At 49.2% G+C, this 26261-nt stretch overlaps 12 protein-coding genes and 1 non-coding gene across 14 annotated transcripts; 4 read left to right on the forward strand and 9 right to left on the reverse strand.

Annotated features, from left to right (window-relative positions):
* The first annotated feature begins 230 nt into the window (after nt 1-230).
* On the forward strand, nt 231-2449 carry FOXG_11202 (uncharacterized protein). Its single transcript, XM_018390740.1, has 3 exons — nt 231-565; nt 638-1413; nt 1464-2449. Exons 1-3 carry the CDS (start codon nt 475-477, stop codon nt 2241-2243), a joined length of 1647 nt encoding a protein of 548 aa, XP_018249264.1. The 5' UTR covers nt 231-474; the 3' UTR covers nt 2244-2449.
* Nucleotides 2450-2799: 350 nt separating this feature from the next.
* On the forward strand, nt 2800-6206 carry FOXG_11203 (uncharacterized protein). Its single transcript, XM_018390741.1, has 3 exons — nt 2800-3366; nt 3424-3732; nt 3783-6206. Exons 1-3 carry the CDS (start codon nt 3109-3111, stop codon nt 4155-4157), a joined length of 942 nt encoding a protein of 313 aa, XP_018249265.1. The 5' UTR covers nt 2800-3108; the 3' UTR covers nt 4158-6206.
* On the reverse strand, nt 4211-6192 carry FOXG_11204 (phospho-2-dehydro-3-deoxyheptonate aldolase). Its single transcript, XM_018390742.1, has one exon. The coding sequence runs from the start codon at nt 5898-5900 to the stop codon at nt 4485-4487; it is 1416 nt and encodes a 471-aa protein (XP_018249266.1). The 5' UTR covers nt 5901-6192; the 3' UTR covers nt 4211-4484.
* Nucleotides 6207-6584: 378 nt separating the features above from the next.
* On the reverse strand, nt 6585-10953 carry FOXG_11206 (uncharacterized protein). 2 transcript variants are annotated; one of them, XM_018390745.1, is made up of 3 exons: nt 10232-10953; nt 8010-10174; nt 6585-7960 (listed from the first exon to the last, which is right to left on the reverse strand). In XM_018390745.1, exons 1-3 carry the CDS (start codon nt 10868-10870, stop codon nt 7390-7392), a joined length of 3375 nt encoding a protein of 1124 aa, XP_018249268.1. In that variant the 5' UTR covers nt 10871-10953; the 3' UTR covers nt 6585-7389. The 2 variants fall into 2 exon arrangements, with proteins under 2 accessions (XP_018249268.1, XP_018249267.1); XM_018390744.1 differs by having other exon boundaries at nt 8010-10953.
* On the forward strand, nt 6595-7833 carry FOXG_11205 (uncharacterized protein). The gene is made up of 2 exons (XM_018390743.1): nt 6595-7064; nt 7120-7833. Exon 1 carries the CDS (start codon nt 6674-6676, stop codon nt 6995-6997), a length of 324 nt encoding a protein of 107 aa, XP_018249269.1. The 5' UTR covers nt 6595-6673; the 3' UTR covers nt 6998-7064; nt 7120-7833.
* A 425-nt stretch (nt 10954-11378) lies between the features above and the next one.
* FOXG_20481 lies at nt 11379-11494 on the reverse strand. The gene has a single exon (XR_001936412.1). It is a non-coding gene; the product is annotated as a 5S ribosomal RNA (ribosomal RNA).
* A 37-nt stretch (nt 11495-11531) lies between these two features.
* Nucleotides 11532-12772, reverse strand: FOXG_11207 (uncharacterized protein). The gene is made up of 2 exons (XM_018390746.1): nt 12256-12772; nt 11532-12202 (listed from the first exon to the last, which is right to left on the reverse strand). Exons 1-2 carry the CDS (start codon nt 12397-12399, stop codon nt 12014-12016), a joined length of 333 nt encoding a protein of 110 aa, XP_018249270.1. The 5' UTR covers nt 12400-12772; the 3' UTR covers nt 11532-12013.
* A 420-nt stretch (nt 12773-13192) lies between these two features.
* FOXG_11208 (uncharacterized protein) lies at nt 13193-14156 on the forward strand (the record flags this gene model as incomplete). The annotated part of the gene is made up of 1 exon (XM_018390747.1): nt 13193-14156. One exon carries the CDS (start codon nt 13193-13195, stop codon nt 13775-13777), a length of 585 nt encoding a protein of 194 aa, XP_018249271.1. The 3' UTR covers nt 13778-14156.
* Nucleotides 14157-14169: 13 nt separating this feature from the next.
* Nucleotides 14170-16203, reverse strand: FOXG_11209 (uncharacterized protein). The gene is made up of 6 exons (XM_018390748.1): nt 15675-16203; nt 15534-15610; nt 15223-15478; nt 15141-15167; nt 15058-15093; nt 14170-15010 (listed from the first exon to the last, which is right to left on the reverse strand). The coding sequence occupies exons 1-6, from the start codon at nt 15714-15716 to the stop codon at nt 14318-14320; spliced, it is 1131 nt and encodes a 376-aa protein (XP_018249272.1). The 5' UTR covers nt 15717-16203; the 3' UTR covers nt 14170-14317.
* Nucleotides 16204-17444: 1241 nt separating this feature from the next.
* Nucleotides 17445-18809, reverse strand: FOXG_11210 (uncharacterized protein). The gene is made up of 4 exons (XM_018390749.1): nt 18232-18809; nt 18143-18175; nt 18041-18086; nt 17445-17985 (listed from the first exon to the last, which is right to left on the reverse strand). Exons 1-4 carry the CDS (start codon nt 18405-18407, stop codon nt 17716-17718), a joined length of 525 nt encoding a protein of 174 aa, XP_018249273.1. The 5' UTR covers nt 18408-18809; the 3' UTR covers nt 17445-17715.
* Nucleotides 18810-19386: 577 nt separating this feature from the next.
* On the reverse strand, nt 19387-20433 carry FOXG_11211 (uncharacterized protein; the record flags this gene model as incomplete). The annotated part of the gene is made up of 1 exon (XM_018390750.1): nt 19387-20433. One exon carries the CDS (start codon nt 20431-20433, stop codon nt 19387-19389), a length of 1047 nt encoding a protein of 348 aa, XP_018249274.1.
* An 804-nt stretch (nt 20434-21237) lies between these two features.
* FOXG_11212 (uncharacterized protein) lies at nt 21238-22077 on the reverse strand (the record flags this gene model as incomplete). The annotated part of the gene is made up of 2 exons (XM_018390751.1): nt 21238-21889; nt 21947-22077. The coding sequence occupies 2 exons, from the start codon at nt 22075-22077 to the stop codon at nt 21238-21240; spliced, it is 783 nt and encodes a 260-aa protein (XP_018249275.1).
* Nucleotides 22078-22789: 712 nt separating this feature from the next.
* FOXG_11213 (choline-sulfatase) lies at nt 22790-25601 on the reverse strand. The gene is made up of 2 exons (XM_018390752.1): nt 23279-25601; nt 22790-23174 (listed from the first exon to the last, which is right to left on the reverse strand). The coding sequence occupies exons 1-2, from the start codon at nt 24823-24825 to the stop codon at nt 23063-23065; spliced, it is 1659 nt and encodes a 552-aa protein (XP_018249276.1). The 5' UTR covers nt 24826-25601; the 3' UTR covers nt 22790-23062.
* Between the last annotated feature and the right edge of the window lie 660 nt (nt 25602-26261).

Consider the following 26261-nt stretch of genomic DNA (forward strand, 5'->3'; position numbering starts at 1 on the left):
TATCCCCAGGGCCGAACTATCACGTAGCTGTTCACAAAACGCCCTGAAAACTTTACAATGCCGTAATGCAGGGATCATTGCCCTGCTGGCCATGGGTGCACACGACTGCGGATCTCGGTATACTTTACCGTATGCACAGTACGGTCATACGCACTATCACGTTTGGCCGATGGATCCTTCATAAACGGCCAAGACCAAGACAATAATGGATGGGTAGCCAAGGCCCATCTCAGTTACCAGCTTCTCGCATGGCCTGGGGGGTGGATATCCAGAGGCCGTGGATCCAGTGTCGAGTACTACTTTACATGACTCTGTTTTTTGCAGTACGACATGCAAGACCCTTGGGCTTGCGTTTCTTTATAAGCCCGGTTAGCCCCCGGCCTCAACCGTTCTCACGTTCTCGATACCAACCTTCGTTGTTGCCCCAGCGACCTTGAGTTTGAAGAAACATTATTCGGGTTCGATCTCTTCATCATGTTCAAGAAGTACTTCGGCCTTCGAGGCCAGGCCCTCAACTATGCCATCAGTACCATTGCCGGAACCGATTTCCTGCTCTTTGGTTATGGTAATACCTACCACTTTCATACAAAACGGTTCTAAGTCAAGCCATGGAAGCAGATGCTAATAATTCTTATAGACCAAGGTGTTATGGGTGGTATCTTGACAATGGCACCCTTCATGGAGCAATTCCCCGACATGCACAGCGATGATCCTACAGTATCTGCGGCTGTTCGAAAGGACCGCTCTAACTATCAAGGCATCGCTGTTTCGTCTTACAACCTGGGCTGCTTCTTTGGCGCCATTGCTACCATCTTTCTTGGAAACAAGCTCGGCCGCAGGAAAATGATTATGCTCGGCACCACAATCATGGTTGTTGGTGCTGCTCTTCAGGCTTCTGCATTCACTCTGGAACACTTCATCATCGGACGAATCATCACTGGTCTTGGTAACGGCGGCAACACATCTACTGTTCCTATGTGGCAATCAGAAACCTGCTCCGCCCATAAACGTGGTAAACTGGTAATGATCGAGGGTGCGCTCATCACACTCGGCATTACCATCTCGTACTGGGTTGACTACGGCATGTACTTTGCGCAAGACACATCTGCCTGCTGGCGCTTCCCAATGGCATTCCAGATCGTCTTCTGTCTAATCATCATGGCCTTTGTTATGAACCTTCCAGAATCTCCCCGCTGGCTTGTGCTCAAGGGACGTGATGACGATGCAAAGGAAGTTATTGCTGCCATTGCCAACCAGGATGTCCAGAGCAAGTATGTGGACAACGAGTTCAAGGCCATCAAGGAGACTGCTGCAGAGATGAGTAAGGGATCATTCTCGGACTTGTTCTCTCGAAACCACAACAAGAACCTTCACCGTACTCTCATCGCTTACATCAACCAAATGTTCCAACAGGTAAGACATATGAACTCTTATGAATTAAATAGTTACTGACATCGAAATAGATCTCTGGTATCAACTTGATTACTTACTATGCTGCTACCATCTATGCTGGACTTGGTATGACTGGTCATATGCCTCTGCTCATGGCCGCTCTGAACGGTACCGAATATTTCTTGGCCTCACTCCCTGCTATCTGGCTGGTTGAGCGAGTTGGTCGTCGAAAGCTGATGCTCTTTGGCGCAGCAGGCCAGTGTGCATCCATGGCCATTCTTGCCGGTGTTGGCTCCAGCGATGCGAAGGCTTGTCAGATTGTTGGAATTGTCTTCCTGTTTGTCTTCAACTCATTCTTCGCCGTTGGCTGGCTTGGCATGACCTGGTTGTACCCTGCTGAGATCACACCTCTTCGAATCCGTGCGCCTGCCAACGCTCTATCGACATCAAGTAACTGGATCTTCAACTGGCTGGTGGTTATGATTACCCCTCCAGCATTTGAGAATATTGGATCCAACACCTATGTCATCTTTGCTGTCATCAACGCCATCATGGTTCCTTCGGTCTATTTCTTCTTCCCTGAGACTGCATACCGATCTCTGGAAGAAATGGATACTATCTTCCAGAAGGTGGGGCATGGTTTCCAAGGCGCACTCGATGTGGTCAAGCAGGCCAAGATTGAACCTCGACGATACGATAACAATGGAAACCTTCTCATTGCCGTTGAAGAGGTTGAAGAGAAGGGACATGTTGAGCATCGAAGTGGAAGCTCAAGTGGACAGAGTGGCGAAGGTAACAACGCTGCCATGTTTACTTCACATGACGAAGAGAACCAGCGCCGAGAGACCTAAGGGGTGTTGTCGATTAAAAGAACGGCGGATGCTATGAGTGGTGGCTTTGGAAACTACACCGAGGCATGATATATACCCCTAGAGTGGTTGAGAGAAAGAGAAGTTTAGTTGGTCAAGTGTCATGATGAGACATATAGCAGCATATAGATACCCGATTGAGTAAGAGTCTCGGCAGATGAACCAATTTTGTGTAACTTTGACTGCTTCAACGGCCCGCCCATTGCATTGTGAAACTATATTTCCGAGACTGTTATAGTACACGACGCCAACAACGAGGCAATGAGATTTGCGAGTGAGTTTTCGTATAAGCAACTATGTCTAATTATGCCTAAATTCAAAGTCAGGACTGCTGCCTCACCAACCAAATGCTAGATTCTATGTGATATTTTTGTGATTTGATGTATCACAAGCCAATATCTGAGACGTGTTTCAGCTTTGAGTGTGGCCGGTAACAGCTCTAACTTTAGCAGCAGGTCTCCACTAAACAGCTTGCTCTCAGGACATCATTGGCTGTCATGAGCTACCCCGCCATTGCGTACATGGGTATCGACCTCCTCTCAGACTTGAAGCATCCACGGCATGGATTCCATCTTACAGATACAACTTTGCCTGAGCGAACCAAAGCTACAGGGGATAAAAGACCGAACATCACCTTTATAAGGCCCTTCAGCCTCGTGTTTTACTGGTTTAGAGTCCCGTCACTTTATTTGTCTGCTCTTGTCTTGTTCTTCTACCTTCACCCCACTCGGACCCTTCAACCCCCACCTGAGCAGTCCGCCACTACCTACCTCACCTCTACCAGCTCCATCTCCTCTAAATCTCAACCTCTTCCCTGCCTATCTTGATTCCTATAAAAACACTCACAATGGTCGACCGTCCAAACAAGCCCTCGGCGCTCGCCTCTACCCCCGCGGCCCCTCCTCAACCCGCCGTCGACATCACTCACGATAACTCCCGCGTCAAGGCCGTTCTTCCCACCGGCGAGAGCGTAGAGGTTCTCCTCCACGGCGCTACTGTCATCAGCTGGAAGGATGCTTCAGGAGCTGAGAAGCTCTGGGTCAGCGAGTCTGCTGCTCTCGATGGAAGTGCTCCTGTTCGGGGAGGTATTCCCATCGTCTTCCCGGTACGACAACACCATAACACTCTCTCATGATAGCTTTTCTAATTTGTATACTTATAGGTCTTTGGTACTGCCCCCGACCACGAACCCGTAGCCAAGCTTCCCCAGCACGGTTTTGCTCGTAACTCACGCTGGGAGTTCCTTGGAAAGTCTACCAGCGAGGGCTCTAGCTCCAGCGTGAAGCTCGACTTTGGTCTCTCCTCTGAGAGCATCAGCGACGACTTCAAGGCTCTGTGGCCCTACAAATTTGCTCTTATCTACAGTGTCTCTCTTGATCCTGAGAGTCTCAACACTACTATTGTTGTTACCAACGATGGTGACACTGCTTTCGACTTCCAGACTCTTCTTCACACTTACTTTAAGATCAGCGTAAGTTATATAGTGCTTATACATGGGATACTAGAACTAACTTGTCTCAGGATATCTCTTCCGCAGAGGTCACCGGTCTCGAGGACTCCGTCTACTTCTCCAAGGTCTCCAGCTCAGAGGCGACCCAATCCGGCGCCATCACTTTCTCTGCCGAAACCGACTCCGTCTACACCCCCGCCAAGGGTCCCTCTCACCCGGTCGTCATCTCCGAGTCTGGTACTCCTCGTTTCCGTATCGTCCGTGACAATCTCGACCAGGTTGTCGTCTGGAACCCCTGGGTCGACAAGTCAGCCGGCATCAAGGACTTTACTCCCAAGGACGGCTGGAAGAACATGCTCTGTGTGGAGCCCGGTTCTGTCAAGGGATGGCAGAAGCTGGAGAAGGGCGATGCTTTCGAGGCGGCGCAGACCATCACTCTGGCTTGACTTGGCAAGAGTGAGGGAGTGAGGAGATTCAAGATATGACAGTTTTTACGTAACGGCAGCACAATAATTTGAGATGGACATGATATGAATTAACTTGTGTTTTGAAAGACAAGCCCATATGCTTAGATTAGAGATGAAAGAAGGCACCAAATCACAAGATCACTGTCGTCAGTGCTGTGTTTATCACTCAAGATTCCTCACACGCATCCAAGTGTTTCAATGTCTCATTTTTCTGCTTATTCCCAAGTTGCTACCATGATATTTACTGCTCCTATTTTGTTCCAATGTACATTTTCGTCATGTCAAATTTTAGTGTCACTCATATGCTCAGGCCGATCGTGCCTTGTTCTCCCTAGAGAAATGATCCGCAACCAGGAAGGCCAACTCGAGAGCCTGCTTCTCGTTGAGTCTTGGGTCACAGAAACTAGTGTAGTTTGTCGACAAATCATCCTCATCCAATCCCTCACTGCCACCCAAACACTCTGTAACAGCATCACCAGTGAGCTCAAGGTGCATACCACCAAGGTTGCTACCCTCCTCTTTGTGAATGCGTAGTGTCTCCTCAAGCTCACGGTAGATATCGCCGAAACGACGTGTCTTGATGCCTGTGGGTGTGGATAGTGTGTTGCCGTGCATGGGGTCACATTGCCAGACAACCGTACGACGGTACTCGGAGTCCTCAACCGCGCGAATATGCGTGGGGAGGAGATCGCGCACCTTGGCAGCACCGTAACGAGTGATGAGGGTGATCTTGCCAGGCTCGCGAGAGGGGTTCAACGTGCGAAGGAGAGAAAGAAGGTCTGAGGCTGGTGTTGTAGGACCGACTTTGATACCAATTGGGTTGGCAATTCCACGGAAGAACTCAACGTGGGCATGATCGATCTGGCGAGTACGGTCACCAATCCAGATGAAATGCGCAGAGGTATCATAGTACTCCTTCTTCTCGCCGTCGTCAGCTGCAGGAGTAGGGCTTGAGGTTCTGGCAGTAGGCTTCTCAAGCAGACGAGTCAAAGACTGCTCATAGTCGAGAAGAAGACCTTCATGACTGGTGAAAAGCTCGACGGAATCGAGTTCTCCGGGACGAGCATTGATGACCTGCAGGAAGCGCAGGGTCTGTTGAATACTCGAGGCAATAGCTGAGTACTTCTCCTTGAGCTCCGGGTCTCTCACATGTCCGAGACCCCAGTCAAGAGGTCGATGAAGATCAGCGATGCCAGAGGCGAGAGCAGCGCGAATGTAGTTCAGAGTGGCAGCAGAGTGGTGATAGGCTTTCACAAGGCGGTTAGGATCGATCTCTCGATCTTCAAGACGGAAGCCATTGATGATATCGCCCTTGAAGCTAGGGACTTCCTTTCCATCGACCATCTCAGTAGGACTAGAACGCGGCTTCGCATACTGCCCAGCCATTCGACCAATTCGCACGACTCTCTTGTTTGTTCCCCAAATGAGAACAACACTCATTTGCAGTAACAATTTGATTTTACTCTCAATAGGGCCCTGGCGACAATAATCAAAGAGCTCAGCACAATCGCCACCTTGGAGAAGGAAGGCATTTCCTTGTGCGACATCGCGAAGATGAGCTTTGAGGGCAATGATCTCATTGGGATGGACCAGAGGAGGAAGTTGCGTGAGTTCCTCAACAGCCTTGGCGAGAGGCTCTGCGTCAGGGTAATTGGGCGATTGCTTGATGGGCTTTGAGCGCCAGGAAGAGGGTTCCCAGCCGGCAGAGGAAGATGAAGCCATTTTGTGTGTAAGAGGTGGGATGAGTGAGACGACAGATTCAAAACTGGGCGGAGTCAACCGCACAAAAGAAAAGAATCAAGTGCCCGACTTGATTAGTGTGTTGTAGTGTCTATATGAGGTCTGTTGAGTATTTGTGGAGGAGTCGAGGTTTATTGTATCAAGATGAGAGTGAGTGAGTCACAGAACAAAGACAGATGGTCAAGACGCACCCTGGACTGCACCTGCACCTGGAACCGAAAAAAGTGAAGTTTAATTGAGTTAACAAAGAAATGTGGCGTTGCCGATGGTAGCCACTACTTCAACTTTCGGCTTAAAAGCGGCGCATGTGGCGTAGACAATATGAACACCGACACAAGGATTTCTATTGTTTGAAGATTTTGTAGGATTAACTTATAGGTGATGGTTTGGTACTGTATTAGATACAGAAGAGGATGTCCCTCAAATGTGAGGACACGGCTACTAGTTCCTTGCAGCTGAGGAAGCAGAATGGGCTATGGAATCCGTTATGCAAATTACTTCCAACGACCATGAGATACAAAACATCTAAGATTCTAATATTTCTATCTTCTGTCCTATTGAAACATGTCAAGGGCCATCTCATTCATGTTCTATTCCGCACTCTGACAAGCTTCAGAGGTCTCCACAGCCAAGCTAGAACCGAACTGCCCCTCCAACCCCACCACAGCTTCCTTCACCTTCACAGCTCCCTCTCCACTAAACTTCACCTACTCTGCACCCTCACCTCCACTTCGCTTCTACACATCACAACAATCATGACCGACGAAACGCCCTCTCAGACTGCCAAGTCCGCCGAGGACCGCAAAGCAGCCTCCGCTCTCGAGAACCTCGACGCCGCAGACTCACCCTCGACACCACAAAACGTCGACGCCGACGCTGCCAACAAAGCCATCAAGAGCCTCGGCGGCGCAAACAAGACCTCTACTACTGCCGCTTCCCATAAGAACGTCAAGGTCGACGCTGCCGATGTTGCACTCCTCGTTGATGAGCTCGAGCTGCCAAAGGCAAAGGCGACCGAGTTGTTGAAGAGTAATGAGGGTGATGCTGTTAAGGCCATGAGGGCGTTTATCAAGGTGTGAGGGGGTACAATTTGGCTTTGAGGTTCGAATAATCGGCTCAGGAAGAGAATGGAAAAGTTGTCATGAGGTATGATATACCAAACACAATCCAGACCTGTACAAGTGTCTGACAATTTCGACAGTCACCTTCAAACGAGCCAGAAATATAATGTCAATCACCATGGTAGAATTATCAGTATGTCAAACACAAAATATGTGTACTTTAATCAGTCAATCCTCCAAACGCCGAGTCAAGGTCCTGTCCATCCCGTGGTATTCCATTCCATCCCGTCAAAACGAGTGATTGTATGCCATGACGTGTGTTCGCAATTCTAATGTGACCCATAAACTCCAGACCTGAACCTTTCCATGCACAATTACTCTATCTCCACCGTATCAACAACATCTCTACTCTATTGCCAAGTTCTAGCCAGAGGGCTACCAATCTTGGGGGCAAACTGAAGACTCTTACGTCGAGCGGCCATGAGGCGCATCAGGACGTTGTCATCCTTGGTCTCGCTGATGATGCCAGCACCCAACTCACGGAAGGGGTTGGCCTTGGGAGGACATGTTCGCATAAGGAGAGCATCCTTAGTAGGGGAGTCACCCATGTCGTCGTCGTCACCATCATCAGACGGAGTATCAGGGACAAGGTTGGCAGCATAGCGAGCAATGGCCTCAGGGGCAGGAGTCTTGGGAACAGGGGTCAGGATAGCTTCAGAATACTCAAAATCCTCCATCTCCTCGTCCTCGTCTCCTTGATCCGAAGGGGTGTACATCCATTGTGTGCTTTCGCGACGGTTGATCGGCGTAGAGGGAGCTGTGCGAGAGACTCCCTTGGTAGGGCTGCTGACGAGGGTGCCGTTCATGTTGGCCAAAGCCTTGGGCTCCATACTCTTGCGGCGACGAGCTCCACCCCGAGGGACGTTGCTAGTGTCGATCTTGTAGGGACTTTCCTCAACCCAGTCGTTCTCACGCTCACAACTATTTCTGGTTAGCACTGAATCAAAGAATTAGGAAGACTTCGACCTACTCAAGCACCCAACTGACTCCGACACACTGGACGATTCCGTTGCTCTCACGGACCTTCTCCAGTGTGCGCTTGCTGCCGTCCTTGAAGACAACGTGTGTGATTCCAACCTTACTGGATGTCACATCGTTGCCAGAACCGTTGGGGTTCCAGCTCCATGACTTCATGCACTTGGCACCCATTTGTGTGAGCAGCTCCACGAAGATGCTGCTGGCATCAGCTCCCTCGCTGGTGTACACATCAACAAAGACGACAGCTCCGCGAAGTAGAGCAGGGTCGACATCACGTCGGGGAGTTCTAGCGGGTGTACCCAAGGATGACCAGAGCTCAGACTTTGAGGGTGTGACAGGGGCGGGTGTTGAAGGGGCAGACGGGACCTCGGCAATGGTTGCTGGCATACTCTTTCTACCCTTGGTAGCGGAGTAAGAGATGACGGACGCACTCCTGGTTGGGCCTGAGGGGCGCTTGGGAGCAACTCGCGATGCGCTGAAGCTGCGCTTCTTCAGAGGAGAAGGAGATGAGTCGTCTGCAGGCTTCAGAGGAACCTTTGTGGTGGTGTTGAAGGTCTTCATGACTGGACGAACAGGTGTGATGGGTGCCATAGCAACTGGGGCCTCATTCTCATCACCATACTCTTGGCTAGCCTCGGAGAGAGTATCGTCAAAAGCCTCAGTATTGACAACCTCTTCAAGAACCTCAGGCTCCATCAGAGACATCTCGTTAGCCTCGTTGGCCAACTCAACATCCTCCTCAGTGACCTCCATGTCATCAAAAGTGGGTTCAACAATTTCGGCAGCACTGTCGGCCTGAAGTTCTTCCATACCTGCACGTACAGTCATTTCGTCGTCAAAGAAATGAGTTGAGGCGGGTGAGGCATCAGATCGAGGAGTAGCTGACTTGTTAGAGAGCTTCTCTCCACCGAGAGGAGCCATCTTGATAGGCGTGCTGGCCTTCCAAGAACCAAGTCGATCAGCGAGTGCGCTAAATCCACCCATAGAGGCACGAGAAGTCTTAGGTGTCTTGCGAACAAATGGTGTTGGGGTAGTAGGTGCTAAACCCCTGGGAGCCATAGTCTCATCCTCAGAATCCGAGTCTTGAGAGGGCTCCAAGTCCTTCTCCCTGAGCTGGAACATGGGATTTTGTTCTTGCTGGGGAGACTGAGCGGGAGTTGAATTCTTGGACTCAGATTCCTCAGGTGCGTCATCTGCCTCAGCATTCTCCTCCTCAACGTCCATGCTGTCCTCCTGGTCGGTAAGATCATTCACTTCTTCAGCTGCTTCTGGGACTGCTTCAGCCTCAGTCGCAACATCTTCTTCAACCTCGGCGACAGTCTCGACTTCCACCTGAGGCTCTTCAAGAGTCTCGATGGCAGCTTCAACTGGAGCAGGCTCTTCGTCAGTCTCATCGACAATCCTCATCTCTTTCTTCAAGGCAGGATCAGCATGACGAGGAAGCACAGCAGACAAGCGGCCAGGGAATTGCAAGTTCTCAATTGGGTCATTGAAGACATCGTCGTCAACAGCATCAAACTCAAGCTCGGCTTGTTCTTCCGACATGAGCTTATCTGAAGGTCGGGTAGAAGGGGCACGACTAGGAGTATCCATAATCAGAGGCTTCATGACTGGTGGCTCACCCAGGTCCGCGACATCTCTAGGTCGCGGCTCTGTGACCGGCTTCAGTCCAGGCATGGCCCGCTTCGCAGGTGAAAGAAGAAGTGACGCCTTCATTGCTGATTGGGTCTGCTGAGGCTTGAGCGATGTTGCAAAGTTCAATCCTTTGATGGGTGATTGGGGTCGCTTAGCCGCAGACATGAGCAGAGAATTCTTGAACGAAGTGCTTTCTCCAGCTTGGGCGGTGTCGTCCTGGGTCTTCTTCATTGTAGATCCAGGCAGAGCAACAGGACCGATTCGGCGAGCTGGTGACCTCATTGTATCCTTGAGAGGCGAAGCTGGGAGTCTCTTCGCAGGAGATAGGCTAATTCCACCAAGATCTGGCGGATTTGTGATACTGTCTGAAGTATTTGTTGGCTCGGTAGATTTTTCGGTCGGCTCAGGCTGGGTTTTAGCAGCACTTGTAGGAGGCTTGATCGGGTTCTTCTTCATGGGTTTGACAGGCGGCATGTCACCGGCGAGTTCGTCCTCGGAATCATCGTCCCTCGAAACAGGTATCTGGGTAATCTTCTTAGGACTTAAAGGCTTGTTGTCTGTCGACTCGGCGAATCTTACCGCCGCTCTGGTTGTTCGACTTCCAGCTGCTCCTCCACGCTTGGCTGGTCGGCCTCTAATTCCAGGCCGAGCAGGCTCCTTGGCCTCAACGGCAGGCTCAATGTTCTCCTTGTCTGGCTCTTGGAACTTGACAGCCTTTCTGGCAGCGGGCTTGGCAACAGTTGTTGATTTTGTAGTTGTAATTGTTGTGGTAGTCGTGCGAGCGCGAGTGGTTGTCTTCTTTGCAGGTGCAGGGGCTGGCGCTGGAGCAGACTCTTCTGGTTCAGCAGCAACAGCCTTCCGAGGCCGTCCCCGAGTAGCTCTGACAGGTGCAGCAGTCCCCTTGGGAGGTTCTGTAGCCGCCTTCTTGACTGCACGGCCTCTTGTGGGCTTCGCTGGTGCTACAGGTTCAGCCTCAGATTCTTGCTCCTCGGTCTTCTTTGGTCGACCACGCGTTCTTCTGACAACAGCAACTTCGCGTTGCTCCTCCTCTTCCTCGTCCGCTCTTGTCTTTCTCTTAGCGGCTGTGCTTTTTGTGCCTGCTGTCGCGGTACTCTTTGCCCGCGCAGCAGCTGTGACGATCTTTGTTGTCTTGACCGAGGGATCAGTAGCCTTCGCAGCAGCTCGAGCCCGGGTCATTCTCTTGGGTGGTGATTCCATGGTGATTATGGTTCGCTGTGTTGTTGGTGTATGGTTAGTATGTAGAAAAAGAAAGAGATTAAGTAGGCAGCATCATGTACGATGATGGATTTTGTTTATTGCAGGTCCCTGATCGGGTCGAGGGTCTTCAGTGGACAGGCCGTGTTTGGCGGCGTTGCTGGGCAACGGCCCGCTAAAACGGCAAGGGTGCAGATCGTAGCTGCCAACCGTGAATGTTTGCCCCGCAACCGGGAATTATCTTATTATCCCATGTCCATAACGCGTATGGATAAGTCTGTAGCGTGCTTCTAGACATCCAATAGAATAATTGTTGACTTTAAACACGATCAAATGTCTTGGATATCATCGCGTCTCTTTCCCGCATACTCATTGGTCCTTAAATTGGAGATGAATCGGGAAGGTCTCTTCTTGGGCCGCAGGAAGTCTACACTAATAATATGGAGAACTACCATCTCCACCAAATTGACAAAAAAGTGGCATCGCAGTAAGAGACAAAGCACAAAAAATGAACATACAACACCAGGTATTCGCTGGTCGTCACCGACCCAACTACTAATCCGGCGCTTCGGAGCTTGACGATGGGAGAGCGGACGGGATCCCGTATTCTCTCTGAGCTTTGGTCGTATGTGAAAGACATGAGGCCAGGACGGACTTTGAAGATGGACGATTGCAGACACTAGGTAGTCAACGAGACTTGGCTCCCTCAAGAGAAAAGGCGCCAATCAATAGTTCCTGGGACTGAAGTAGACAGAAATGGTTATAATAAGAGGCAGAGCTGCCTTGAAATGTTCCTAAAAGGTGGTATCCCAAGATGAGCGGAAGTAGAATATGTGCTTTCAAAATACTCCCAAATCATATGTCCCGAGCTCAATTTCACCTGCGCTTTATCTTCACCAACACACGAAGGTCAAAGAGACTCTCTTGGTGGCATGGAGTGCAGGCGAAATGCTCTTTGTCGAAAGAAACCCAGCCATCGCCCCATTCATGGGGTATCCTGATTCGCCTCAACACCAGGCTGTAACGCCTCTTTAAACAAACAAAAACCAAGAAGGCACTGTCGCAACATCGAACATCAACAGCGCGCAAATTCGCTACGCCTGTGTCTATGGCATGTTCCTCAAAAACTTGACAAGATCGTTCCTATTAACCATATCGCATAGGTGCCTGTCCTTGAGGTCCGCCGTGAGGAGGTGCGTATTGTTGTGGGGGAGGTCCTCCTCCTCCACCATTTGCCACGGCCTTGACATCGGGTCTGTTTACGAGAGGTTGATGGAAGTTGCAGATACGGCATGCGACATCGACGTAGCCAGAGATAGACAAAGGAATAAGTGGCTGTGATTATTCTTAGTTGGCTGTAACGAAGAACCAGAGAAAAGGAGGCTTACAATCCAACAGAACGTGAACCATGGGTTGCTCTTCTGGACATGTGCTGCCATGTTACCACAGTGGTGACATTGGAATATCATGCCCTGATATTCAGAGACTTCCTTTCGGAAGGTGTGCTCGCCGCACACGAAGAAGAAGAACATTGTTGCGATTCGCCAACAGGAAGAAGAGGAAGCGGTGTAAATCTACAGGCGAAGGTTCGTTGAAGTACTGAGGCGTGCGATGTGATGTGATGTGATGTGTTGAAGAGAAGTTAATTAATGCCGATCCAGGAGCTGGGGTTTGAGGTCAAGTGGCGCGTTGCCGTAGTCGTAGTTTAGGCGGCGCAGTTTCTTGGCATGGAAGCTTTAAAGTCAAGGTCAAAGGTCAAGCATGCACGTACCAAGCATAAATGGAAGGTACCTTAGCTTCATGACGTTGATAAGAGATAAAGACTTATTCATCAGGAGTGCTAGCATTAGCTAGGTATTTAATAAAAAAAAGTACCTACATGAGAAGCAAGAAACTTGTTCAAACCAAGTGCCGGTAAAGGAGACTTTCCATTTACAGGCACAAGAACAAGGTGATGACGAACCGGCAGGGGCTGGCTCTTAGTGGCAACGCTGGCTGTGCACGGACCCCATCTTTTTACAACTAACAGAAGCTCACTGCTCAAGCTGCAGAAATGGATGCTCTACCTGGTGAGGCTTGGGGATTGGATTTTATACTATTCATTTATTTTTAATATCTATCTTATGTTGGATATAATACTCTCTAAAAGATCAAGATATTCAATAGACTCTGTATAAGACGGTCCGTTTCCTCTGCGACTTGTGAAGTGAAGGTCATGAAGGTAACTAAAAAATACCTAAACTTTGCGGCGCAAAAAAAAAAAAATCGGCAGTAAATGCTAGCTTCCTACGCAAAGCTTTCCATAAACCTCCACAATCCATCATCATGCTTTACGATCTGAATATCGCCTGGTCACCAACGACCAAAGATGAACAGCTTCTCCAAACACTCACTCGCGCATCGACACTCGGGTACTCAACCGTCGCGCTGAACCACACGCTCACGCTACCGCTTCCCGCCAACAACACCGCGCCCTTCCCAACGATAGAACCCAAGCCAGGCTCCAAGCTTCCAAATATCCTCCACCGCGCGACTCTTCCTCTCTCAGACCCTTCAGCAAACAACTACCGCATCCCATCGCTCATCTCAACATACGACATCATCGCGGCCCGTCCACTGACGGATAAGGCTTTTCAGAATGCTTGTCTCACGCTCGACGTACCCATCATATCACTCGACTTGACGCAGGACTTGCCATTTCATCTTAAGCCGAAACCATGCATGGCTGCTATTAACCGTGGCATCCGCTTTGAGGTCTGCTACGGCCAAGTAATCAATGGCGATGACCGAGGGCGCCCAAGGTTTATCTCAAACTTGCAAAGTCTCATCCGGGCGACACGCGGCAGGGGCATCATGATTAGCAGCGAAGCCAAGAATGCGCTATCTTTTACGAGCGCCTGCCGGATGTGATAAACATGCTCAATTTTATGGGAGGGTTAAGCAATTGAGAAAGGCTTTCAAGGTTTTGGTGAAGTGCCTCGATCTGTTGTGGTGAATGAGGGCATCAAGAGGAATGGTTTCAAGGGTGTTTATCAACATCGTTGAAGTGGCCGAGAAAGAAAAGGGCGCGGAAAAAAATGAGGACGGAAAAAAAGCAAAGGGCAAGGGCCAGAATCAGAATCAAAAGCGAAAGACTGGCGAGGAGGATACACAGCAGATCAGTAAACGGCAGGCCAAGAAGATGAAGCTGGCCACGAGGAATGCAGCAAGTGAGAAGGAATAAGAAATTTGAGATTGGCGCTCTGGGACGCGGATAGGTAGACAGCATGGCATCATGATACCCATAGATAGATGCACAAGCTGACTTGTATGCTCTGGAGACTTGCTCACATTATTATAAGACTAGCTACAACATTACGAGCACGAATGCCCATTCGAAAGAAACCCCCAAGTCCGTCTCAAAGTTTTTACCATTCACATCATCGTCTCCAACGCATTTCAACCATAGACTCATGGCGTGCCAGTGGCGCGAGCCTTGAGGCCACCGTTTCCTCCAACCAAGTTGCCCAGGTTGAGCGCGCTGCTGAGCTTTGAGGGGTCGGACAGGTCGATAGGGGCTCGTGTCCTGGAAGCTGACTCGGCGTTGGCAGTCGTCGTGGGCTTGGTTCCGTCGAGAGCGGGCTGTGCGAGTCTTCCTGTAGTGTCGGGGCCCATGTTGCCGAGTTCCATTGAAGGAGCATATGTCTGTTGTCCTCCTTGTGTGGAGGAAGCTTCAACCATGGGTTCTTCGATGGAACTGACAGGCTGCTGAGGAGCGGTGGACTCCGTCGTAGCAGGTTGCGCAGCAGACGCAGTAGATTGTTCGGAGACTACGGGTCGTGTCGTCGCAGGCTTCTCGATAGAACTAGGTTCTACTGGTGCAACCTGAGTCGTGGCGGGCTGCTCAACAGAACTGGGCTCTTGAGGAGCAATCGCCGTGGGGGCAGGATTCTCAACAGGGTTGACGATGCTGGAAGGTTGCTGAGGAACAATAGTTTCCGATCTGATTGGTCCAACCACAGCAAAGGGATCCGATGCGAGTGTCGTCTTGGGCAAAAGGCTCTCGGGAATGGGGATCGTAGTGACACCAGGGTTGAACTTTCGACCAAGAGCATCATCAGACTCTGCGGGGGCTTGCACGGTGTGAATCACAGTAACAGGCGCCTGGGTTGAGTCAGTATTAGATATGAGTTTTGACCACAAGAACTTACTGGTGCTTCTCCTGGAATGATCACTGTAACAAGTTGCTTAGAGGAGTTAGTAACAGCTGAAGGATACAAGCTATGGGACTTACAGCCTGAGTAATAGTTTCAACGACAGGCTAGAAGTCGTTCAGTTAGCATAGAGGTCTCTCGAAATGTTTTCATACTACTTACAGGAGGTGCTGGTGCGACCTGGGTAACATATTGAGTCATAACCTGGACCTGAGTGACATATTGAGTTTGGACTTGGTTGACGACTTCAGTCTTGGTTTCGGTGACAGTAACTGGAGGTGCGTTGATGGTAACAGTCACAACCTCGCCAGCAGCAGCTTCAGCCTCGCCTTGAACAGTCTGAACAACAGTCGCCGTCTCTGTCTCGGTAACTTTTTGAGTGGCAGTTTCAGTTTCGGTGATATAAGACAACCTCAGTCTAGAGATTTGTTAATACTGAAAACCAGGCTTCAGTGTTTTGTGGCTTGACCCACCCTTCGAACTTGAGTGCATGTGCAACCCCCTCAACCTCTGCCTGCCTCTTTTTCATTATCCCATGTCTTCCCGCGGCCTATTCGAGTCAAAGTCAGTCTCTTGACTTTGTAGTATCTCGGTGTAAGTCCAGTATCCCTCACCTGCGCAACATGGGCGGCGGTAAGCCAAAGCAACAACTTCATGATGACCCAAGCTCCCCAATAACTTTCGGAATTCGATTTGGTGTAGTGAGTGAATGTTCCAACAGTCCAGCTGTTTATGAGTTTTTACGGTCCAGTTGTAAAGAGCGACAGATATAACAGTTCGACAATAGCGATTAAATCTCGGAGATGATATGTCGAGTAGGTATTAAAAGTCGTTCAGTCAAAGGGACAGTAAAAGAATGATTGCCCGGGGCAGAACAAGAAGAGAAGCCGTGACGATAGGTATAGCACCGCCGAGTCCAAAGCCCGGGCAGCACCAAACTTGCAAAGTCAATCAATGAAAGAGCGAGCGATTGACAAGGTCACGACGGATAGAAAACAATCAACACAACACAACAACACAATTCAGAATTCAAAAAAAGGTCAGAAGCAAAGGGAGGGGGGGGGAGAAGAGAAATGGGATGATTCAGGTTTCTTCAGACCCAAGTCAAGCCGCGCCTCGCCGCCGCACACACCGTCGCAGACGAAGCAGGGGCACGTTTTGGTGCATCATGGTTCTGGAATCTGAGGCTCAAACGGAGACTTGTGACGCTTGGGGTTAGGACGAGCTAGGGTTGGAGTTTGGGGATGAGCTAAGGTTCAGGGGTAAAAAGACGCTATCGCGACAAGGAGTTTGAGGGAATCAGGCATATTATTTGGTGATGACTGAAAGACCAGGTTCATGATCTGCATTGTAAGCTTGCTAGTTGATAACTTTATCGAAATTGAATATAAACTCGCGGTTTGATGACCATATCCCGACAGCTCAGCTCAATATCAAAGTCTTCATCAAAAGACTTGGCACTACCTGTCAAGATGGGACTAAAGGGGGCTAATCAAGGCACCACCGTTTGCCGGGACTTGGCAATAGTTACCGAGACGAGATATGTTGCGATAATATCAAGGAAGTTTTAGTAAGCGCTCGACAGACAATGCGCTTCTGCAATGTAATCACAAGAGAGTCAACGGAGCGGCCATCTTGGCGGCCAAAATGCAGGTACAGCAAAGTATCACAAAACGGTCTCTCCCGCTGTGGTCTTATACCTCATGAAAAAGAGGCCATTCTCGAGAGCGAATTACCATGGTAAAAACAAAGCGAAAAATGCCCAGAATTCTCCATCAATAGCGAGACGCAACTGAAGCACCCCTTGTTCATCCGAGGTTTCGGGAGGGGGGCCCGACCTCGCTACTTTGAGTGTATCGGCCGAAGTGCCAAGAGCCATTCAAGAGGCCTCGTTTGATTACACTACCGGAAGCTAATAGACGTCAAGTTTCGAGTTGACAGCTTTTAATTAATTGATCAATTTACTTACAGAATAAGGCTGAGTCTATGGAATCTGCGTATGAACTGTAAGATATCCGTGCTGAGTGCTGTTAAAAGAAACTCTTTGACTTGTTGGTGCTCAATAAACTTACAGCGATAATATACAGGGATGATGATAGATGCACGTCATTATTGGGGAAAGGTTAAAGGCAATGCCGTTGCAAATATACGGTTACAATTTTAACAAGGGATTGTGCCATTAGGCTTCTAAACAGGCCAAGTAAATTACCATGACCTTGTCAATACCTAAGCAGTAATAAGCCCACTAACACAGGTCCATCACCAACATACGTATTCACTTGGCTGTTTACCGCAACATAGCCTCAGAGAGGAGGACAACTTCTGACATATGATAAGGGTGCCAAAATAACTAGTCTAAAGACCTACTAAGTATATACTAAAGTTGCCAAAGTCTATCCCAAACTTACCAAGGTTTTTTTTTATACTTGTGATGGAGATTCTTAGTTTTCTTGCCTCCCCTAGAATAGCTATCATGACTAAGAAAACTCCTCAAAACACAACTCATCATTTCATACTATGAATATGCTACTCGTTTATTGCGCCTATTCCCATGATATCACATCCTAATGCTCTCACCAGGTGACATGTTTCAACTCCAAAACCCACAATCTGCCTCATCAAGACTCACCAACGCCATAATTCATCCCATCATACTCATCCACTCATGTTATCATCACCATTCACCCCAGCAGAGCTCGAGGCCCGTTGACTAACAGGCATGTTACAACCCGAGCTTCCAACAAGATCACCAGGCTGATCCAGCTCCTCCTGAGTTGATCCATAGTCCGTATAGCCGGACTCTTCAGAGTGCGTTTCAGAACCTTCGGGAATAGGAACCATGGCCGTCTTGGTCCAGATATGAATCGCTCGCTTCCAGTCCAGGCCATCAAGACATCCTCCTTTCACGGAGATGACGTTTTTTGACTAGATTGGGTCAGTATGAGATGAGCAGGTAGTAAGCCAAGATGCGATTACGTACAGGCGTTGAGTGAATAAGACGAGTTCCGCATTTGCGACAGAAGTAGCTGTTTGTAACAATTAGCGCCCAGTCAAACAAACATGAGGCTTCTAAAACACCTACCAGTAAAGTTGATGTCCTGAGGCTGTAGGTCGACTATAATGCCCCAAGCGAGTTAGTCCAGCTCGTAACACCAAACAGTTGTTTCCTACCTGTAAACGCTCAGTAGATCCGTGTCAGGCAACTCAAATCGAGGAAAGATGGCAGAAGTGCCAAACGCTGAACCTGTTTGTCGTCTACAAGCATCGCAGTGGCAGATGTAGAGCGCCAGAGGCTGAGGGAGGGGAGTCTTGAAGGTCACTGAACCACATTGACACCTGGCCTCCATGATTGCGAATGAAAGAACGATTCAATTGGACGGTGTGACGACGAGTTTCAATGGTGACGAGATTCGTAAGCAGAGTTTCGATTCTCAGTTCAAAACGCCGTTTCGCAACACACGAAACTCGAGGTGGAGGTTTCGATACTGCGCCGTGTGGAGGCGGGGTTCAGTAATCGCCAATTGGATGCCAACTTCAACAAAAGAATGAGGCTTGAAGGATTCAACTTGATTCAAACAACATTTATAAAGAAGAAACACACGGAGTATTACTAACACAGTCGAACAAATTCCCCCCCGTTATCGCTCAGAGATAAAAGAAAGTTTGACTCCGCGTTTGCAGTGCTACTACAGTACGTGACTCATGCGGCACAGTCTGGCGAGACTCGCGCGAAGTCACATGGGGTAGAAAGGCGTCCTAATTATTGTCCCGGGCTTACTACAGCGCCATTTGCTTATCATATGTAATTATTACTGTTATTCATCGTCACTTTTTCTTATCTGATTCGTGGATATCCTCGGCATTTAGCCTAGATATGCCTCGAATAGCCTCGGATTTGCTGTTGTATGCGGTGTGGAAGCAGCCTTTGTTCTGGGTGTTACACTTTGCTTTGTGGAACGGTCGTCAACGGTCAGATGTTGAAACTTGGAATTGGATTGGGCTATTTCCGATTGTACAAGCCAAAGTGTTGTTTCTTGTGACATCGTCCTATTCATCGGAGTATTTGTAATATCATTTACATGACACGATGGGTATCAACAGGTTACTGGAGGGCAGAAACGGCATTTGTAGGTATATCATTCTCAGTATAGTACAAAAGACAGGTGCCAACTCCAATGCTACCAATACTATGTAGTCCCTAGCTCAATTTCGTAGACTTGAACTCCGTGATACAGTGCTATACCAATGCCAATGCAGATAGCCAATCTTGGCCAGCAAGAACTCCGTCATGACATAACTCATGAACCATCATGCCCAAGCAAACAATTATGCACGAGCTCTCGTAGACCTTTCCGCTATCATGTTATCTGCCAAAGCCGTCGTGACAGCTCCAACTTCCGTCTCCGGGTTTCTCCACCCAACATCACTCTTGATCCATTCCATCTTCTCCTGTACCTTTTCCGTACAAACAACTACAATTCTTCCCAGCCCTGCCTCCCTCAACTCTGCTTGCAGCGTCTCACACCACTCAAGCTTGTCCAAATCGCTCATCTCTCTCGCCACAACCTCCATCTCAACCCTCTCCAGTCGTTCCATCAGGGCAAGTCCCTCGCCGACCCATCGCCGTGCCGCCTCGGCCCTACGCCCCACTCCGCCTCCGAACGCGGGGCCCGTCACCACCGATGTACTCGCTCCGAGAACCATCTTCATCCGAAGTCCTCTGACTCCAGATGCCCATTCAGTACACAAGGCGCGCCATTCCTCACGACCTGCACCTCCGACCACTACGTCTCGTGCAAGTACTTCCAACCGAACATAACGGAGAGAACCTCGCTGCCATGGAGCTAGAGCTCGAGTGAAGGCACGGGCGGCCCAGAGGCCTGATGCGAACCAGTTTACAAAGACAAACTCGTTCTGTGTGAATGGTAAAAGACGTGCTTCGCTGTAAATCTGGCGGTTCGTGCGAAGGAGACTCGTTGGAAGACCCGAGAGGGGACGGTATGGCGATAACAGCCCCAGGTCGTTTTGCTCGTCACGATTCGCTTTATCCTCTTTAGATGAAGTATCTGTATCGACTGTCTGAAGAATGTATTGGCAATGCACTGGGGTTGGATACCATGGTGCAAGCTGTGCGTGGCGAACTGGACACATGAGGTGAAGCCAGTGGTAAATATGAAGTCGAATTTCGAGAGGCAATGATAGGAAGGTGAGTTTGTTGTCAGCTTTTTCGGTCGCGAAGCGTGGCATCGAGCGTGGTATGGCTTCATTGATCGGCACGATTTCCATATGCGGTTGAGACGCTTCTGAGATATGGGTATATGTATCAGGAGGCATGCCAGCGCCGTGGCAACATAATTGATAAGAAGCCATCATCACGGAGCGTGAATTGCGTGAAGATGGCAGCTCAGGGAATGATGATGACGAGATGATGTTCAGTCCAGCTTCTCCTCACAGATGTATAAGTAGCCCATCATGTCTCCAATATTCCGCAGTGCCAGAAAGCACGACGCTCAGATAAGGTTATTAATTGTCCCGATATTTTTCTCAATGCCACAGTCTCGTGAGCTCAAGCCATGTGCTGTCAAAAACGCGGGGAATGGGTAGCTTTGACGCTGAGGACGTTTGAGTGACGACATGGCTGAGCATGGCGACGAATGATTGATGCAGATGCACGCGCGAATCGGCCACAGCCGACTTCAGGTCAGCTTACTGGACAACCTGGGCTTGGCGCGATGAAGCTCTAGCTTGAAGCTAATATCTACATAGAATTGAGGATGAGAATTGGAATGAGGTCAGCTTAGAATACCAATTGGTTTTCAATGTCTCCAACTCGAGCTGAGATGTCCTGTTCTCAGTCTGATCATGAAGCAAAGTGCCGAGATATTCGTATAGAGTATTGTGGAGAAGTTTCGTAATAAGACTGTATAATGCACTGCTTTCAAACTGTACAGTCGAAGCGATATTAGGACTCGAAAGCCGTCTGTGATCGCCGACTAGATACTGCTATCCTAACGCATCAGACCTAAACAGCCGTCAGCTTATCTCACTACTAAACTGGGTATATCAACACAAAACCACTCACTCGCAATCCTTCAAAACGCCTTCGAGCTAAAATAGTTTGCCAACCTGATGGCAGAATGCCACAACGCCTCTGAGTTTGACCATCAGATCACTTGCTCATGAAGGAACAAACCCTTGCTGAGGTTGTTGCTGTTGGTCACTGGGTGGTATGTTGATACCTTGAAGTCCCTTGTAGACATCCACTTTGCGCTCATACTCAACGTTGCGCGGCACCTCAAAGTCTCCCCGTGCCGCAAACCAAAGCAATGTCTCTGGTTCCGCTCCTCGCACCTTGACTTCCGGGATCTCTGGTTTCTCTGGCTCTTCATCATCTTCCTCTTCGTCGCCTTCCTCCTCGTCCTCTTCTTCTTCATCGTCATCTATAGGCCTTCGTAGACCAGTGCGTACGTTTTTAACCCCATTTGCACGTTCTTCCGCCGTATAGGGATCGCTGTTTTCGGTCGATATGAAGTGAATTACCCGATCCGAGAGCCAACTTCGCAATTCGCGCCAGATTTGTTCTAGAGATTCCAGACCCTCGGGTGTAGCGAGTCGTGCTGTTTCGAGACCCTGACTGACGAATTCTTCGACGTCGGGTTCGAGTTTCTTGCGCAGGAGTTGGAGAAGTACGTTTTCTTGGGTTCGGCCAGGGTAATTCGTCGATGGACGGATGGCCATGCGATTGAAGAGGTCTGCATTTTCGTTCGTGCTCTCTAGAAGCGACTTGAGATTCTTTTGAAGAATTTTGGCTGAAGCTTGAATTGATTTTCTAGTGGGATGTATTAGCTGCTGTCTAACGATGGCGCACTGCGGTGTAGAGGCATACGGAGGTGGCAGAGGATTGCTCTTCAGTAGATCCTGCCTGAAGCTCTGCACACTGCTGGACAGCTGAGCTACCTTGCTCAGTGTCTGTTCAAGAGCTTTGAGCTCATCGTCATCCAGATTAAGAGTGGCCATGATGCCTCCGCCGGAAGTGGTAGGATGTTGATTGTCGTTTCTGCTGGTCGCAAATGGTCTGCAGCTGACGAATGATGCTGCAAAATACACGATGACGATAGCCAATGCTACTCCAAAGGAAGTACGCTTGATGCTTGGTAATTAAAGTATTGGATGTTGGTAAAAGAAATTCGGGTTTGACGCGGGGCATTTCAAAGCTTCCAGAACAAAGCGCGTCCGTCACCGCACACCGAGCTCGGTGTAGCGGAGCTTCCCCAAAGCTCAGCTCAAATATCAAGCCTGGCAGTTCAGGCACAAAAGCCTCCCCTTATATCACCACCCTACTCCGTACGGAACTTTTTAATAGAACACCTAGACCCTGAAACAAGCGGAGATCTCTCCACTCACCCCAGATTCTGATAATTTCATCAACGTCATGGGCCATTTTGCGACATCAGCGCCAAAATCACACAATCTGCGCTTACATGACAAGCTCCGTGGATGCCGCCGTAGCGACGTCGATCTTACAGGGCGATCGGCCGCATCGGGCCCGGAAACCGACACTCCGCTGTTTCGGAGGATGACATTTGTGATATTATTGGAATTGTGAATGAATTGGACACCCAAGTTATTGGCTGGATGTTTCTCGCAGCTCATAGTAATCTGATAATACGAAATGATACTGATTGATAATCGTCATAAACAGCTACTAGCTTGATATCAGCTCGACGTTGCTGAAAGTTTCTAAGCTACAGAATTAGATTGACTGGTAGGCCGAAAGGTACACCAGAAGTTCTTAAGCTCATTAGAGTTTCATTCAATCAATTTATGGCTTTTCATCAATTTAAATACAAGAAATCATAGCTGGCTATGCTTGATGCGAAAAAGTGTTCATAAATTCAACATCTTCCATGCTGTAATAACATCAAGAATAACCGCTAAAGTGAAAAACGCCGAATCAAAAAGATACCTCGGTCATAGCTCATAAGATTTTGGGGTGTGAAATTTAGCTGTTGCGAACATGGGATACAGCCTTGCTCTCGTATCCATTGGCATCGACAAATGGATAACGAGCTCGGCGTTCCAGATCATCAAGAGGGATGGTGGAGCGGATGTACCTGCGGCGTATGGCGTTAGCACGTCTTAAACTATGCGATGATGTGATTTCGTGGCTTTCCGGCGCATCAATCACTTGTGGGGAGGGTTTGGATTATCCACTTACTTCTTCCTGCCATCATCATCGGGGTTGAAGTCCCAGCTAGTGAACTCACCCTCCTTGAGAGCGTCCCACACAACTCGTCGTGTGCGTTGAGATAGAAGAACCTTCTCGGTGATCTCATCAAAGTCCCAGCGAGCATGGGCCTCGGCCTCGAACTTGTGGAAGACTTCCTTGGCTTCCTCCTGCTCGGGTGTCTGTGGTGCAATCTTTCTGAAACGTGCGAGGTTGTCCAATTCCTTAGGGTCGCGTGCAAGGTTGTAAAGTTGAGGCTCATCAGCTGGGCAGGTGATGTACTTCCAATCGCCTCGTCGGATCATCATCATAGGGCGAACAGTACCTTCACCAGTGTACTCTGCGATAACAGTGTCGTGGCCCTCGCGGCCTTCGAGATGCGGTAGCATGCTGATTCCATCCATTGGCAAGTAGGGTGATGGCTTAGTGCCAACCAAGTCGCAGATCGTTGGTAGAAGATCGAGAGTTGAAACGTTTTGAGTGACGCGGTGGGGAGTGAATCGCTTGGGGTAGTTGATCAACATGGGAACTCGAACAGATGACTCGAAGTAGCTCATCTTGTACCAGAGTCCACGCTCACCCAGCATGTCGCCGTGGTCGCCGCTGAAGATGACAATGGTGTTCTCGGCCAGACCCGCATCCTCGAGTGTCTCAAGAAGGCGACCGATGCAGTCGTCAACATAGCTCACTGAGCCGTAGTAAGCTCGCTTGGCGCGCTTGATCTGCTCCTCTGAAAAGTCCTGGTCCCAAAGGTCGCAGACCTTGAGAAGGCGTTGGCTGTGGGCATCAAGGTCTTCCTTGTTCATCTTCACCTCAGGTAGGGCGATGTCGACATCCTCATACAGGTTCCAGTACTTCTTGGTGATGGTGTAAGGGTCGTGTGGGTGAGTAAGCGAAACAGTCAGTGCGAAAGGTCGCTTCTTAGGTCCCTCTCGAACGTGATCCCAAAGGTATTGAGTGCTCTTGAACATGACCTCCTCATCGTAGTCGAGCTGGTTGCTTCGGCCACAGGGACCAGCTTGGAGAATGGAGCTGGCGTTGTGGTACCACTCAAGGCGGGTGTCAGGCTCATCCCAGTTCACAGCCCAACCAAAGTCACCAGGGTAGATATCACTGGTAAGTCGCTGTTCGTAACCGTGAAGTTGGTCACCGATGAAGTGCATCTTTCCAGCAAGAGCAGTGTGGTAACCTTTGGAACGGAGGTAGTGGGCATAAGTTGGCACATCAGAGCCAATCTGGGCAGCGTTGTCGTAAGCACCAATCTTCATAGGTAGTTGGCCACTGATCAAACTCATGCGCGAGGGAGCGCAGAGTGGTGAGGGGCAGTAAGCAGAGTCGAACTGGACAGCAGTTGAAGCAAGACGGTCGAGGTTTGGTGTCTTGATCTGAGAGTTGGGGTTGTACATCTTGAGTTGAGGAGCAGCCAGTTGATCGGCCATGATAAAGAGGATGTTGGGTGTCTCAGACTCTGAAGAGAGCTGAGGAGCAGCCATGCCCTCTCCATTAGAGGGAGGGAGGGAGTTGAGATCGGGAGCCATTGTTACTTGGCTCAATTTAGAGGATGGTAGAATACGAGGTCTTGGTGTGAATCTCCTGAGATAGCTTGATGCTTTCAAACACTGGAAATGGGTATCTAGAGACGTGTGCTTGAAGAAAAGAAGTATTGAAAGAGGAGGGTTTAGTGAGGAAGTGTCGAAAGGTAAAAAGGTGAGTGCGGATGAGTGGTTAAATAGATACAAAACATATGCAGGATGTAGGTCGACGGGTGGAGTTTAACTAGGGTTTGTCATGGAAGTCGACTTAATGCTTCTAGCCAGCTGTAACCCGAAGCCTCGTGAGTAGGTAAATGCGGAGAGGTACTAGATTAGTTTATCAAGGGAGTAGTCTCGTGATATCCCTGTTAGGGCTATGATTCAGATGAATGAGTGAGAGCCTAGAGGAGGTGGGCGATGAGCGGATGGTACGGTACGGAGAGGCAAGGCAACACCTTGGCACACAGACACGGCGTATGCATTTATCATCTCACAGGGGTCAGAGTGGAGGAATGGGGGAAATAAGTAGATCTGCACGAGGGTGAATAATGCCCGTGGGCGAGCGAGTATTTGGTGGGAAATAAGAAGATAACTAATGTGAATATCCCGATGACAAGAGGCCAAAAGAGGAATAGCAACCGGTGAGGTGATTGACGCCACAAGTTTTGCAATCGAAAAGGAGTGGGAACAATGTCTTGTCTCGTCTCATCTTGCCAATCTTTTGACTTTTGAGAGGCAAAGCAATCAGCCAGAAAGAAGAGAGAACAGTAATGTTAATAATGAGCTGGGGTGTGTCTAAGTTCTTTTGATGTGGAGGCGGCTCATAGCGGTGGGCTTTTTGGCTTTGGGCCCACAGTAGCTTAGCTTTAGGGGTGTGTCTCCTACGGTAGCAGCAGCAGCAATAGCCAGGGGTTATTCCAATAAACCGTTTCCGAGTTCCCATCATGCAGAAAGAGGATGTGTAAGATGAGTCTAGGGGGGCGTGTGCGGATTTCTTCCAGAACATGGGTGCTGTAGCACATGCAATTATCCGAAAGTCCACCTTATTCTTGAGGCCAACCTCGAACCCGACGTCTTGGACCAAGAGTTTTATCATGAACACAAATTGAGTCACGAGGATCGTGATCAACACGTATGCATTGTTCGTTCTCAGATAACCTTTTTTGGTTATCGCCATCAGTCTTACGAAATTACAACCCTGTCGCTTGGTATCATTGTGTTTCTCCGTAGACACAATTAAATGTAATGTCTGGCTAATACACCACCATTTACAAAATGATGGTGTTTAGGAAGATATGGGAAATGAGTGTCATATCACATGTTCACTTATTTAACTACCCTTGTTTTGTCTATCGTGTTCTTCTTGATTCCAGTTACGCTTCTGAGATACGGCGGCGGTATGTAGATAACCGTCTACGAAGATTCTTCAGCCAATGCCACTA

Source organism: Fusarium oxysporum, chromosome 1 (genome assembly GCF_000149955.1).
Source record: "Fusarium oxysporum f. sp. lycopersici 4287 chromosome 1, whole genome shotgun sequence".
Lineage (NCBI taxonomy): Eukaryota > Fungi > Ascomycota > Sordariomycetes > Hypocreales > Nectriaceae > Fusarium > Fusarium oxysporum.